This window comes from Spermophilus citellus (assembly GCF_964194105.1).
Source record: "Spermophilus citellus genome assembly, chromosome: 3".
NCBI classification, from domain to species: domain Eukaryota; kingdom Metazoa; phylum Chordata; class Mammalia; order Rodentia; family Sciuridae; genus Spermophilus; species Spermophilus citellus.
In genome coordinates this window covers 74,778,317-74,791,523 of record NC_138184.1, presented here as the reverse complement: position 1 = coordinate 74,791,523, position 13,207 = coordinate 74,778,317, and the positions used below count along the sequence as shown (strand labels likewise).

The window sequence follows — 13,207 nt, the reverse complement described above, 5'->3', positions numbered from 1 at the left end:
CATACTCTTTGTCCTAGGAATTTGATTTCAGTATTTATCCTATAAATGGGCTCCCACAAATGTCAAATTAGGTGTATATTAAAACATTATAGAAACAAAAGATTGAAAATAATGTAAATGCCCATCAATAGGGAATAGGCAGATAAACTATAGGGCATTCATATTTTAGGAGTCCTGTGCAGTTATTAAAAAGACTGAGCAGGCTAGGCATATAGCTCAGTGGAAAAGAATTTGCTTAGGCCCTGAGTTTGATTCTCAGCATCTCAATCAATGAATAGAATGAGCAGGTGCTAAACACTCTCCAAGAGATGCTCTTCAATGAAAAAACAGAAGGAGGGCACAAATATGTACTTTTACTTCTTTAAAATGCAAACTAGCTTACAAAAGGCAGATGACCTCTGGAAGGACACACATGGGACAAAGAACAGTAGCTCCTGTGGGGTATGGCTATGGCCTGGGCATGTGGGTGAGAGCATGCTTCTTTTTCATGGCAAATTCCTTTGTACCATGTTGCTTGATTACCAAAGACAGCTACTATTTGTATATAATATCAAAAGAAAGAGGTGCACAGATATAGGACTCCCAGGTTCTGGAGTACCAACCAGACTCAGAAGGTCAGTCTGAGACCTAGCCAGATGGGACCTGAGAACCAACTTCTGTCATATCCTCTGAGAACTGCCTTCTTAGCTCCAATTCAGGCTGACTCCATTTTTCAGTTTCTCTATGAATATTGGAAAACCAGGGAAAAATACATAAGAAACAAAGGTGAGAGGGACTGTGTGGCTTATCAAAGCCACTCAGCTGGGATCTGGCCATGCTAGGAAGGGTGGTGGAGGATGAATGTGGAGTTGGAGGTAGAGGAGTGAGGGGCCAGTTGTCTGTGAAAGGCAGAACAAAGAGGAAGGGTTTGGCTTGGCAGGGTATCAAGGAAGACAGATGTGGGCTTTTGGGATGGGAGGCAGACAGGCCTGGGCAGTGGGCCATTCTTGCCTAAGGAGTGGGTTTCCACTCCACATGGAATGGCAAGGCTAAAAGGGTACTGAAGGCCCAGCATTGGGCAAACTTATTTTCTAAGCAGTAGAGTCACCTGTAGTCAGAATCTCTTGGTGCCCAAGACCACAAAGTGGGAGGTGGAACTGCTCCAGAGGGAGCAGGGCTGTGACCTAAAGCCCTTCTCACCACTGCCCGCCTTATTCCAGAACACCTGGGACTCCAGAGAACACACCAGGGTCACCCATTCTGCTCTCACTGCAGACAGCAAACCAGGGCACAGAAGGGACAGTGATTTGCCAAAAGTCGCTCAGCAATCAGCCCCATGCCTGAGTCTGGTGCACTCTCACCTGCGCCACCCTGCTTGTCCTCTGAAGGTGCTGCAAATCTGTAGCCCTGGGAATGCCCGCCCAGGGGGTTGATTTGTGTGCCTTCAATAAAAAGCAGTGGCAGCAAGAAGCCTCAGAAATCAACAAGGCAAAGTACTCACATTGAAGAAATTGGTCTTGTTCCTCTCACAGAAGAGCCCCTGTGCCGGCATGTGCTGCAGTTGTTGCCACGGGATACTGCTGCCTAGCAACACATCTCGGGCCCATTGGAGGTTCTGGGGAAACAAGAAGTAGGTTGGAAAGGAGTGTGTGGGCTGTTCAGGGCGCCCACGGGGAAGGCAGGCAGTCCGCTCCTTCCTGGCTACACTAGCAAACTGAGATGAGCAGCAGTTCTGCAGACATCGATCCCACAGCTCCAGGCAGTTCTGGCCATGGGCTTTGACCACTGAGCTATGGAATGTATTTCCAGAACTGATTTCTTATCTAGTAGAGCTGACTGAGAGGAGAAGTGTGGCCTCAGATTGCTCAAAATGGGCACAGAGGGACTTCTCCCTTTAACCAACCCTGAAAACCTGCACGTGGACCCAGTACCCATTTGCTACTGGGGGGACCCTCCTACTACCCCAAAAAGCAGCTCTGACTTGTTTATCTGAAACCCCTACTCACAGCCAGAGATAAAGCTGCCTTAGACTCAAAGGGCTGGCAATAGTGCTCAGGCCCAAGATCCCTGGGCAATGGTGCCTCTGGTGAAGGTGGGGGCAGGGAGAGAGGATGGGCATGGATCTGGCTTCCTCAAACTTTCTCTGGGGCCTTTTTACTAGCCTAGAGAGGAATCCTTTCTCACCAGCTTCCTAGCCAGCATCCTTCCCTCTATGTTCTGTACCACAGTGTGCTTAAATAGTGAGAACTAGAACCCTGGCCATACAGCCCACCATAGGGCAGTGCTACCTATCCTACAGGGGAGGTACTGCAGGGAGCACAGCTAGGCCTGGACCCCCTATCCTTTCTATCATACCCACTCTCTCAGGCCAATCAGTTCTCTTCTCCCCGTTAGGCCCCTTGCTTATCTTTCTTAGCACTGGGTCTACACTTTCATCACCTCATATTCCATCTGCTCCCAACACCCTCTTCATTTCTTGGCCTACAAGCCTGTGCTGGCCAGGCTGAACTTACTGTTATCTCCATCATCAGGTTAAGAAAAGTACAAATCCAGACTCTTGGCTTGCTGGTTGTGAGGCCCATGCTTGCTAGCCTCTGAGCTTCTGACACAGAGGGCCATGCCCAGCAGGCTGTTCCCTAACATCAGGTAGGACCTGCAGCTGTATGGAGGTGGGCCACACAAGAATGAAGGCCCCCTTGGTATGGTCAAGGTAAGGTCCCAAGTATGCATCTCCTGGATGACATACTCATGGCAGAAAAAGAAAATGGCTCTTCCAAGGAAGTCTGAGGGAGAGAGCCACCTCCCAAGGGAAGACTGAATGGTTAAGTCCAAGTATTAATTCCAAGGCCAATTTCTATGGGGACAAGGCCTGACTTTCAGAGTGGGTGAAAGACCAGGCTCTCTTAAAGTCAAGGCTGCCCTGACTAAGCAGTACTGAGGCTCTGTCTGGTCTAATTTAACATGCAGGCAGGATTAGAGAGCTGTGGACAGTCCAGAATGCCAGGAGGAGGGCAAGGATAGTTCCTGTCAGACAAGACAGAGGACACTCTGTCAGCATGGCCTTGCATGTGGAAGGCTTGGTGCCTGCTCAGACACTAGTCTGACATGCTGAGACCATGTGCAGAGTCAATTCCAACTGAATAGTGAGGGGAGCCTCAAGTAGAAAATTCTATCAAGGATCACATTGGAATCACTCTTACTGAGCTCAGCTGCTATCAGAGCTTCCCAGCTGATGCCATGGCCTATTAAGATACTTTTCCTCTCTTACCCTCAAGGCCTTTCCAGGGCTTCAAGGCCTGATGACTGCATCCCTTCATGGTGAATTGATGGGGGTCTCCAGTAGGCAGTAGCCCCATTTGAGGCCCAGAAGCAAGAAGAGGAGGAAGGTTATCTTAGACAAGGTTCTTAAGACACCTGAGTCAGGCCCCTGGATCAGGAGCACAGGACTTGTGAGAAATGTCCAGAAGACCTGTTAAGTAGCAGCAGTTTGGGGCAGGAGATGTAATAACATGGCTTAAAGAAGCATCTCCATAGTAGCCATCTTTTCCTATGAAAACCAAGAAAAGAAGGTCCCAACAAAGACTTCCTTCTGGCTAGGGACACTAGAGAAAGTAGCCCTGGGGCCAGGGTAGACAGGAGAAGACTGCTTCCTGATCTGGGCACTTCACTACAGGTCCCATAGTCACAGAATGGGAACCCACACTGTTTTCCACCACTCTACAGCTTCTGTAGTGACAACTACACCAAGTGGCCTTTCCCCTTAGGATGGATTAGGGAGGAGGGAGGAATCAGGAGGAAGGCAGTGAGAGCTTTCAGGACACTTGCAAAAAGTACTAAAAGCATTGGCCTGTCAAATCCAACCTGGATTATCAATTAGTCTCTGATAGACTTGGCCACTATGCACTGGTGAAGAGTGCATTTCTCCAGCTGTCTCCAAGGCCCACCAGAGAAAGAGCCAATTAATAGCGAAGGCACAGAGTATCCAGATAGCTCATGGGAGCTTCAGCTAATTCGCATCTGACACCTTGGATGGGAGCTGACAGGGTCCAGGAAACCTGTTGAGGGATCTGGCAGGTGCCAGACTGGTGGAGTGAGGAAGGGAAAGAGTCTGTGTTAGGCCCTTACTGGACTTCTGTGAGAGGCAGTGGTCCTCTGACACACAGTTTACCCTGCAGCTTCATAGTATCTCAAGGTGAGGCAAGGTGACCATAATGCTGCCCAGGCTGAAAACAACACCATAACTTCTCATCACAGGTAAGTGACAGTTTACCAATGAGGAAACCCAGGCTGAAGATTCAAGGGCTTGCCTGAGCTCCCAGAGCCAGGAAGTGACAGAGATAGCTTCATACTTTGGTCCATGCCAGAAAGACTCTAAGGACTGGGCTCTTTCCTTGCCCATCCAAAGGTGAGCAAGTCACATTACAAACCTGTCTGGGCATGTGCTGAACTGGCCACAGTCTTCTTTCAAGCCTCATGCAACCTGTTACAAAGCACTGGCCCATACCTTTGGGAATGGGAAGAACTCCTTGAAGCCACTCACCAGATGAAAGCACACATATCTTCCTGGGTTTTATGAGCCCTGAAGCCTGTGCATAGACCCCACTGTAACAGAGGACAGGCTGAGAGGTGGCTGATGAGAGGCAGAGAGAAGAATCCTGAAAGTATATGGACACCTCAATGACTTCCTCCATACATCATTTGTACCATCCTAGCTCCCCAGCAGAAGGCAGAGGACCTTCTAACTCTCTTGCTTGAAAATCTTCAGGCTGTATTTCCCTTCAAACAAGGGCCAGCTCCATGCCTTAGTTTCCTTGCCTACACGCCAGCTCATCTTCTCCCTATTCCCCTATTAGATGGTCCTCTAGTCCCACTTGCCTCTGCTCCCACTTGAGTCCCTACAGGTCCCTCAGCCTGGTGCCATCTTGCCTGACCCCCACCTAGCCTCCCACAATACTGTCCCCACAGTGTCACTGCCACCTTGTGCAGTGGCACTGACAGGTTTGCTGTCAACCCCATGAGGAGAGGGCCATGGACTGACTTGTTCACTAGTGGCTCCTCAAAGGGTTAGCTATCAGTTTAGAGCCCACAGAGGGGATGCAATAGATATTGTGGGGAGCATGAAATGAAGATGAGCAGGTTTCATGCTTTCAGAAAACGGAAAAGAAATCTGGATGCAGTGGTATATGGCTGTAATCCCACAGACTTGGAAGACTGAGGCAAGAAGATCATAAATCAAGGTCAGCTTGGGCAGTATAGTGAGATCTTGTCTCAAAAATAAAAAGGGATGGTGATGTAGTTCAGGGGTAAAGCATGCCTGGGTGCCATTCCCAGTAATAAATAAATAAGTTAAAAACAAACAAACAAATAAATAAATAAATAAAATGGGAAAGAAGAAGACATCAGGCCGAGGGAACAATCTGAGGCTCAAAGGCAGGAAAGGGCCAGCAGTAGATCAGGGAAGGAGAGGACTACATATTATGTGCCTAGAAAGAGGCTGGAAACCTTCCATAAAATAAGTTTCTGAAACAAGGAAGAAACGTGTCAAGTGAGGCAACAAGGGGCCAGAGGGCATGAGTAGGGCAGCCTAGGCCCCACTCAAAGCCAGGGTGCTCAGCATTGGGCTTCCCCTAGTGAGACAGTCCATGACTGCAGGGTTTACAACTGTCTGCTTACGTTAACATGCACCACCCAATCATTAATTGTCTCAATACATTACCCATTGGGCTAACTGCCAGAGTTCTTGGGAGCCCCTAAGGATATCCTTTCATACAGGACATCAAGGCTTGGAGCAGGGTAGCCTATGTCTTTAACTATACCAAGAGTTCTACATGAAGTAGTGATTTAGCAATGCTTGCTAATGGCAGGAAACAGGAGAACTGGGCTACTGTCCTTGGGGTGTGAGAAATAGAAAGTTTGGTGGTCTATTTTCAGAATATAGTATTTTAGCCTTAATTGGGATATAAGAGCCAATCATAGCCATTTTGAGATCCAACTATAGCCACTGTAACTTATAGCCCTTCCCTTAGCCCACCCCAATTTTAAAATTAGCCAATTGTATAGATTGTAACCCCAAGCTCCTCCTTTCAGAGCAAGGGACAGTGCTTCCTTGGTGATAAAAACAGGTGGACTGCCCACCCAAGTGGGCAGAAGTAAAATTCGCCTTGTTAAGCTACTTCTGAGCAGATGTTTGATTCCTTGCAATACCCTGGTATCTCTAACAGGGGGTCACCTATAGTCCTACCATGTAGGTGGTTCTGATAAATGTGCTCTGCCTGTGTTTCTGCTCCCAGGAACTCTCCCTCTGCTACAACCAATCACAGTGGTTCACTCACTGCTTAATAACCTCTTCTCTCACAAATCTATGAAAGACAGAGTGGGGCTCATAAAGGCCAGGTTCCATGACCCCTACATGGTGATACCAAGTGTGGGAACTACCTGGCATGCATCTGGGAGGAGGACCAGCTTCTCTGTGAGACAGATGGGACTCTGCAGAGTGGCCTTCTGCCTACCATGTGTGATGGCAGGCTCAGCGCTTTACCTGGCTATATCTCAGGAGTTGGTCTGAAGAAAGGGATGGGGTTCAGGGGTTCCAAAACAATTAGAGGAATCAGGAATGGGTAGAAGTCCTGGCTTTAGCCTGTGGAGCCACCGCTGCCCTGGTTTCCCCAGGTTGAGGGGAATTGGTTGGAGCTTACAGAGTGCAGAGCTGCATGAGCCAAGAGACTCTGAGGAACTCTGATGGAGCTGGGGACATTCACAAAGCTGAGGATACATCCTTACATGGATTCACCCAGCAAAATGCAGGACACCTCCATGCCCATCAGTAACTACATGAGGGTAAGAACAGAAGGATACATATATCCCAATCCCAGACCTGGTGGATTGATCCTTTTAATCATTGAAAAAAAAATGTGATTAGACTTTACATGTTTGGAAATTGGAATACATTGATTGGCAAGGCTCTCTAAATTGACCCTTCACTGTCTTTACAGCAGCTCAAATATCTTTCACTATATATATATATATATATATATATATATAAAAAAGCTACATGACACCTGTTGCAATGGCTTGAAGTTCACTTGGAATGATGTCTCCACAATTCATCCTGCCTAACTAGGCCCCAGAAGGCCTCTGACCACACCCTCTTCCCCCTCCTTCTTGCCTATTACTTCCCACCAGACCTGTTTCTATATCAAGGCAGGCATGCTGGCTGTGCCATCCACCTGGCAGCCTCTGCCCTGATGCCCCATGGCTGTCAGGGCTCCATCAGGTAATTCAGTTCTTTGCTTAGATAGGTCTTCTTTGACCTCCCTGACTCAATAGCCAAACTTCCTCCTCCATCTCCTTATCCACTTTATTTTTCTTCCTAGACTCATCACTAGCTGCCAGTAAGCATGTTTTTCCTCTCTGCTGTCCTCCAGGTGCATACTGGCCTTTGGTAACCCTGCCCCAGGCAGGGAGTTCTCAGAAGGCCTGGCAGAAGAGCAAGCAGCCATGGAGATGCTGAGACCCCATCCTAATTAGAAGGAAAGAAAAGCTGTCGGCTGCTTTACCAGGGAACCCTACCCTTCACCTTGTTATCACAATAATTCTATATGCATATCACCAGCATTCTCCTGGAACAGAATTTCTTTTTTTTTAAGAGAATTTTATTTTTAATATTTATTTTTTAGTTCTCGGCGGACACAACATCTTTGTTGGTATGTGGTGCTGAGGATCGAACCCAGGCCGCACGCACTCCAGGCAAGTGCGCTACCAGTTGAGCCACATCCCCAGCCCCTGGAACAGAATTTCACTGAGCCTCCAAAAGTTCCCACTATGAAGCCAGGATCTGAACCCAAAAAAGTACAGCCTCAGAACCCACATTCTTTCTCTCTCCTCAAAATCCTTATGAAACAAACCATGCCCTTTCTAAGGCACTGTGAAAGATCTAAGGGGCCAGGAGTCAACCATCAGGCCTGAGCAGGCTCTATCTGCTGGGTCCCTCTGAAGACTCAGACTTCTGGCACTCCAGTTGGCCACTGAGCCACAAGACAGTAACCAGAAAATGTCACTGTCAAGCCCACAGGCATGGTTTTATGAAGAAATGTGCTGTCTTCAAATATACACAGTGTGAAGTGTTTGTTACCAAATAACTATGTTTGAAAAGTGGTCATTGCTACCAGTTAATGGTTTGGAATTAGTCAGCAACAGAAAGAGCTGTGTCCCCAGATTTGTGGACAAGCTACTACCAGCAGAGCTGACACTCAGGCCCTGTCCCCAGGACTCAGGCATATCCTGAGTAACAGGATGGTTTTAACTTAGGTTTTCAGTGGATCTAGATGCTAATAACCTGCCATTCAAGTTGGTGGTGTCAACTGGTGGCAAAGGTCCCTGGATAAAGTTGACAAAGAAGCCAATGGGAGCTGGCCCAGGTAAGCAATCAGGTTCCAGGGCGTGCACTTGATGGCCTGGAGACTACCAGAAGCACATCTGGCTATGCCTGGGGTTCTGAGTTGGCAGTGTAGCTATAGAAAGGGAAAATCTGCCACAAAAGGGGTCTATCTCAGAACCAAGGCCAGCATTTCACTTCCAAAAACCAAGGAAACCAACTTAGGAACATAACTAACAGAAGAGTTGGAAAAAACAACTGTGACAACTGTGGGAGTTGCCCAGGGCCACAGGCATCAGTGGGGCAGATAGTTCTAGGCAGCCTCTATCCCTACTAATGGGAATGGCTGGATCTACTGGGTCCATGGACCCATGGATGGTGCACGGACCATCACAGAGTGACCAAAATGACCTGGGGACATATATGAAGAGAAAAATGGGAAGACACACTTAAGGTAGACACACTTAACAGAGTGGGGGTAATGGAGCAACTGGGCCCTGAGTGAGGCCACCTGGGCCAATATCTGGCTTTGAAACCCAGCCCCATATAACATTGAGCCTGGGTTCCCAGATGTAAAGTAAAGGGGATATGATCCCTGCCATATAGGCCCTAAAATGAATAGTGCCTTAAAAGCACACAATCAAAAGTACATGTGCACAAGAGCCAGAAGGAATATTACATATGAAATAGCTTTTGTTTTAGAGTGGTAGAAGTGTGGTTAACCCCCTTCTATTTTACTTTAATTTGACAAAAATACCATTTTCTACTTTGAAAAACCTCATCAAATGAGGAGGACAGGATATAATCACCACAGCCTCTGCCTGGCACTGTGCTGAGCACTTAATGTATATCAGCTCCCTCAGGCTCCAAATAAAGTCCTTTAGCAGGAAGCAGAGGCTGGGTGGCTGGACATCATGAGGCCTGCATCGCAGCTCACCTCTCCTCCCAACAAATCCTGCATTCTCCCCCTCACTTCCACAGGTACTCATCCTTACAAACCATCTTGTTCTCCAAATTCCATTTTATCATCTCCTTTGGGGAAGGTGCCCTGCAACAGCACAGGGGAATGGTCTTAGCTTCAGCACCAGGAAGTGGTTGTGTCTTGTTCAGAGCTGACACCAGCTACATTGGGAAAGTAGGGGAACACCCAGTGATGATTGCTAATGTTCCTCTCACTGAGACCCAAGAGGGTTCTTGCAGTGGGCTCTGCTATTCCCAAAAGGAACTAGGTAGAAAGTTCCTAAGGCAATGATCACATTGGGGTGGGGATGATGTCTCAGTCCTTGTCCCTCTGGTCTGCAAACTGCTTCATCAGTGAAGATACAAGATGGTTGGAGTTTATTAAAACCCAGGCCACTCTTGATACAGAAGGCCTGGCGTGGAGAGGTAAGGTCCATTGCCATGTGAGGCAGTGGTCCACTGTCAGGCAGTGAGTGGGCCAGGCTCCTATGTGGCATGAGCAGCAGCAACAGGCAGCGGGTAATGGAGAAAGCCATAACATGCTATTGTTTGCCAGCACACACTTCACAGAGGCCAAGGCCCTGAGGACAAGATCTCTTCCCTCCTCAGGCCTGCTGAGGCCAACTTTAAGGGAAACTGGTCAAGCCCTATGAGTGATCAGTTACTGAGGGGATAAGGCATGTACCCTTTTGGATCTTTGAGCTAGTCTACCAAACAGAATTCTTTAAAGTAACCAGTGCTAAGTCAGGGTCTATCTCTCTGGCCAAATGCCTTTCCTGATTCTTTAAACATCCTACAGAGAAAGTGGAAGGCTTGGGGGGTGGGGGCAACAGTAGGAGACCTCTAGGAGAAAAGCCTGAGTTCAGAGAGCCAAATCTCCCAAGGAGACCCCCACAGGCTTCTCTGCTTGCCTGCCCATTCTAGCTGTCAACCACATATCTACTTTTGGGGGCTGCTGATCCTAGATAGACATTCTCTTTTTCAATTAGCCTGCTGCCACCCGCTACTTACATCACAGGTCTCAGCACAGTTGCCTTCACAGATCTACTATACTACCCCCATGCCTGTGTCCTGTTATTTTCTCTGTAATATTGGTCAAAATGCTTTGCTTGCACATTTGAATGTTCTAAATCTCTTAGAATGTAGCTACATGGGGCAGGTGCCATGACCAGGTGCAATGTCCCTCCATTACCTCCTGGGTAAGTGTGGAGTGAGTGAAGGAAAAAAAGAAGTCACCTCAGTCTCTCCACAAATGCTAAATGCCAATAGAAGAGGTCTGGCTGGGAAGCCCTTGGGGGCACTTAAGCTTGAGGCACAGCTGTTGCTTTCTAAAAGGAGCCAGAGAAGGCTGTCAACACCTAGCCCCCATGAAATAGCCTGAAGATTGTTGTGGCAGCTGTGCCTGGGAGGTGAACCCCAGGGAAGGCTGATGGCAAGGAAGCCACTGCAAGAGATAGTTGGAGGGCTGGGGCCTGGGACAAGTTGGTCCTGTCTCTGCAGGGCCATTCCCTCCTCTCCCATCCCTCCCATGAGAGCCACCAGAGCCCTATCACAAAACTCCAATCTGTTAAGGTTCTACCTATCAGCCTTCAAGGATCTGTCTGTCCTGGAAAAAGATCCAAGTCCACTCACCCGGTGGGTCTTACTGTAGGTATAGAGGAAGGCCAGTCGATAGAGACTCTTGTAGTGCTGGGGGAAGCGGCTCAGGCACAGGCGGAAAGAGGCGATGCACTGCTCTGTGAGGAACTGGCGCTGTTCTTCGGCATCAGCTGGGAGCCCCTGGGGGAAGGCCATTGGCTCCCCTGGGGGTTCACCCCTCTTCTTCCCATCCCACAAAGCAGGTGTGGACACTGGGGCCTTGACAGGAATACAACCAGAGGCCAGGGGGTCTACAGCAGGTTTCTGGACTCCGTGTTCTGCAGCCCGGAAGCCTTCTGTGCTCTCTGAGGACTCCTCAGTCTTTCCTACAGTTGAGAACCAAAAGAAAGTCACCCTGGTTTTAGGACCTGCTCATGCAGCAATCTATTAACAGTGGTGGAGGCAACTCAGTGAGGTGACTGGAAGAGTTGGTTCAGTGCCCATGTTGGACCCAGCAGTGGGAGGTGAAGGGCTGAGTACTGGCTTTGCCACCATTGGTTTAGGCCTCTGTGGCCACATGGTCTCTTGTTCTGTGAAACAGGAGATCCCAGCTGGCATGCAGCAGAGGGGCCCAGAGGCTATAGAGAGCAGGAGTTATAAACTGGGATCTGATTCCTCCCCGCTGAATATTTGGCAGAATAGGCTGTCCCACCTTCAGGGATGGTGTAGGTGCAATAGGAATGTGGCTCAAAGAGGGCAGATGCTATCACCACCACCATCAAATAAAAGAGCCAGGAAAAGTCTCATCAAGTGCCATATCTGTTCCTCTGCTCAGTATCTCAGCCCACAAATCTATTCAATATCACTCTCCAGGGCTCCAATGTGAATTGAGTGCTTATACACAGGCCCCAACTTGATGCAAGCCTGGAATGTGACCATCCAGCCCTCCCCCATTAGGCACCTCAGAGTCAGGCAGCCGAAGAAACCCAAGTTGGGTACCAGGAAGACAAGAGAGGCTGGGTGGCCTCAAGCTAATAGTCCCTGAGGTGCAGGTTCCTTAGCTACAGATTGAGGAGGCTATCTGGCTCAGGAGAAAATGATGGAAGGAAGTGGGGTGGGGACAAAGGCCAAAGGCCAAAGGGTCTTTGGCCGGTAGTTCCTTTAGCACTGGGAATTTGGCACATCTTGTACAACTTGCCTGGAAGGGGCCAGGGAGTCAGCTAACACCATCCAGTCTGAAGGCAGTATGCCTTCTGATTGACGCCCCTGACAGTGCTCTATCCACTGTAGGTGCGGCACTTGAAGTCTCTTGTATGGGCAAAGACTAAGGTCCTAAGGACCAAGTATAAACACAATCAGGTGAACATCAGGTATGTGGCAAGCTTGACGATCACTGCACTTCTTATTGAGACTGTGCTCCTCTCAGCTACCAGCCATTCCAGCTCCCCTGAGACCAGCTACTCAGAATACCTCCTTCAGTATCCCTGCATTTGCCCTGTCATTCTTTTTCCTGGAACCCTGCTTTCTTCTCTACCCTTCCTCACCCATTTACTTGTATCACTCAGTACCCTACTTGGTGTGGCCTCTCTTAGGCTTCCCCACCTCAGGATAGAGTTTGCAGAGTGACGGCATAAAAACATCTCCCCTCCCCAGTGGCCCAGAGCCTAACTGAGACCTACTCTCTTTCACCATATGAAGCAGACTGAATGACTGAATACCAGGAAGTCCTATTTGGTCTAGATGCTATAATCTCTCATGTGGGCTCAGGACGCTACTTAGGTCCCACAGCTTAAGGCTGGCATCATCTTGCAGGGGATACTGGCATTTTACATAAAAGTGTGCCAGGTTTCCAGTATGTTTGAAATGTGGCTCAACATACACTGTAAGAGTAATGGCTCTGGGCCTAGCCCTAAAAATTGGATGATGATGCAGAGCACCCAGGGGCTCAAAAAAAGGCACTAAGTTCTCAAACACAAAGACACAAGAATACAGTTTTTATTAAAAAAGAAAAAGAAAAAAAAAGTAGGCAGAGGGCAAGAATTAAACCAAACAGAATGCAGAACACATATCTGAAGACACACGAGAAACAAAGAAAACAGCAATCTCAAAGGGAGATAAAATTTGAGGAGAAATGAGGCAGTTGCCTCATCCACAGCCTCTATTTCCCACTGCTGAATGAGCCTCACAGGTCAACAGAATTCTCCATTTATTTGATGAAAGGAAGAGGGTCAGAAAAGTCAACAAAGTCACAAAATGCTTCCTAATCAGGAGGTTTAGTGCTAACCCTAGCTGCAAGAAGCTGGGAAGACTTCTTCC

General features: G+C 48.3%; 1 protein-coding gene across 7 annotated transcripts in view; it reads right to left on the bottom strand.

Annotated features, from left to right (window-relative positions):
• The window catches only part of CABIN1 (calcineurin binding protein 1), a 138,863-nt gene that overhangs the window by 40,935 nt on the left and 84,721 nt on the right, over positions 1-13,207 (bottom strand). For all 7 annotated transcript variants that reach the window (XM_081288485.1, XM_081288490.1, XM_081288489.1 and 4 more), the window contains 2 exons: positions 10,946-11,277; positions 1,481-1,594 (listed from right to left, as the gene is read on the bottom strand). In XM_081288485.1, coding sequence (XP_081144611.1) covers positions 1,481-1,594; positions 10,946-11,277 — 446 coding nt within the window. The remainder of the gene's footprint in view (positions 1-1,480; positions 1,595-10,945; positions 11,278-13,207) is intronic.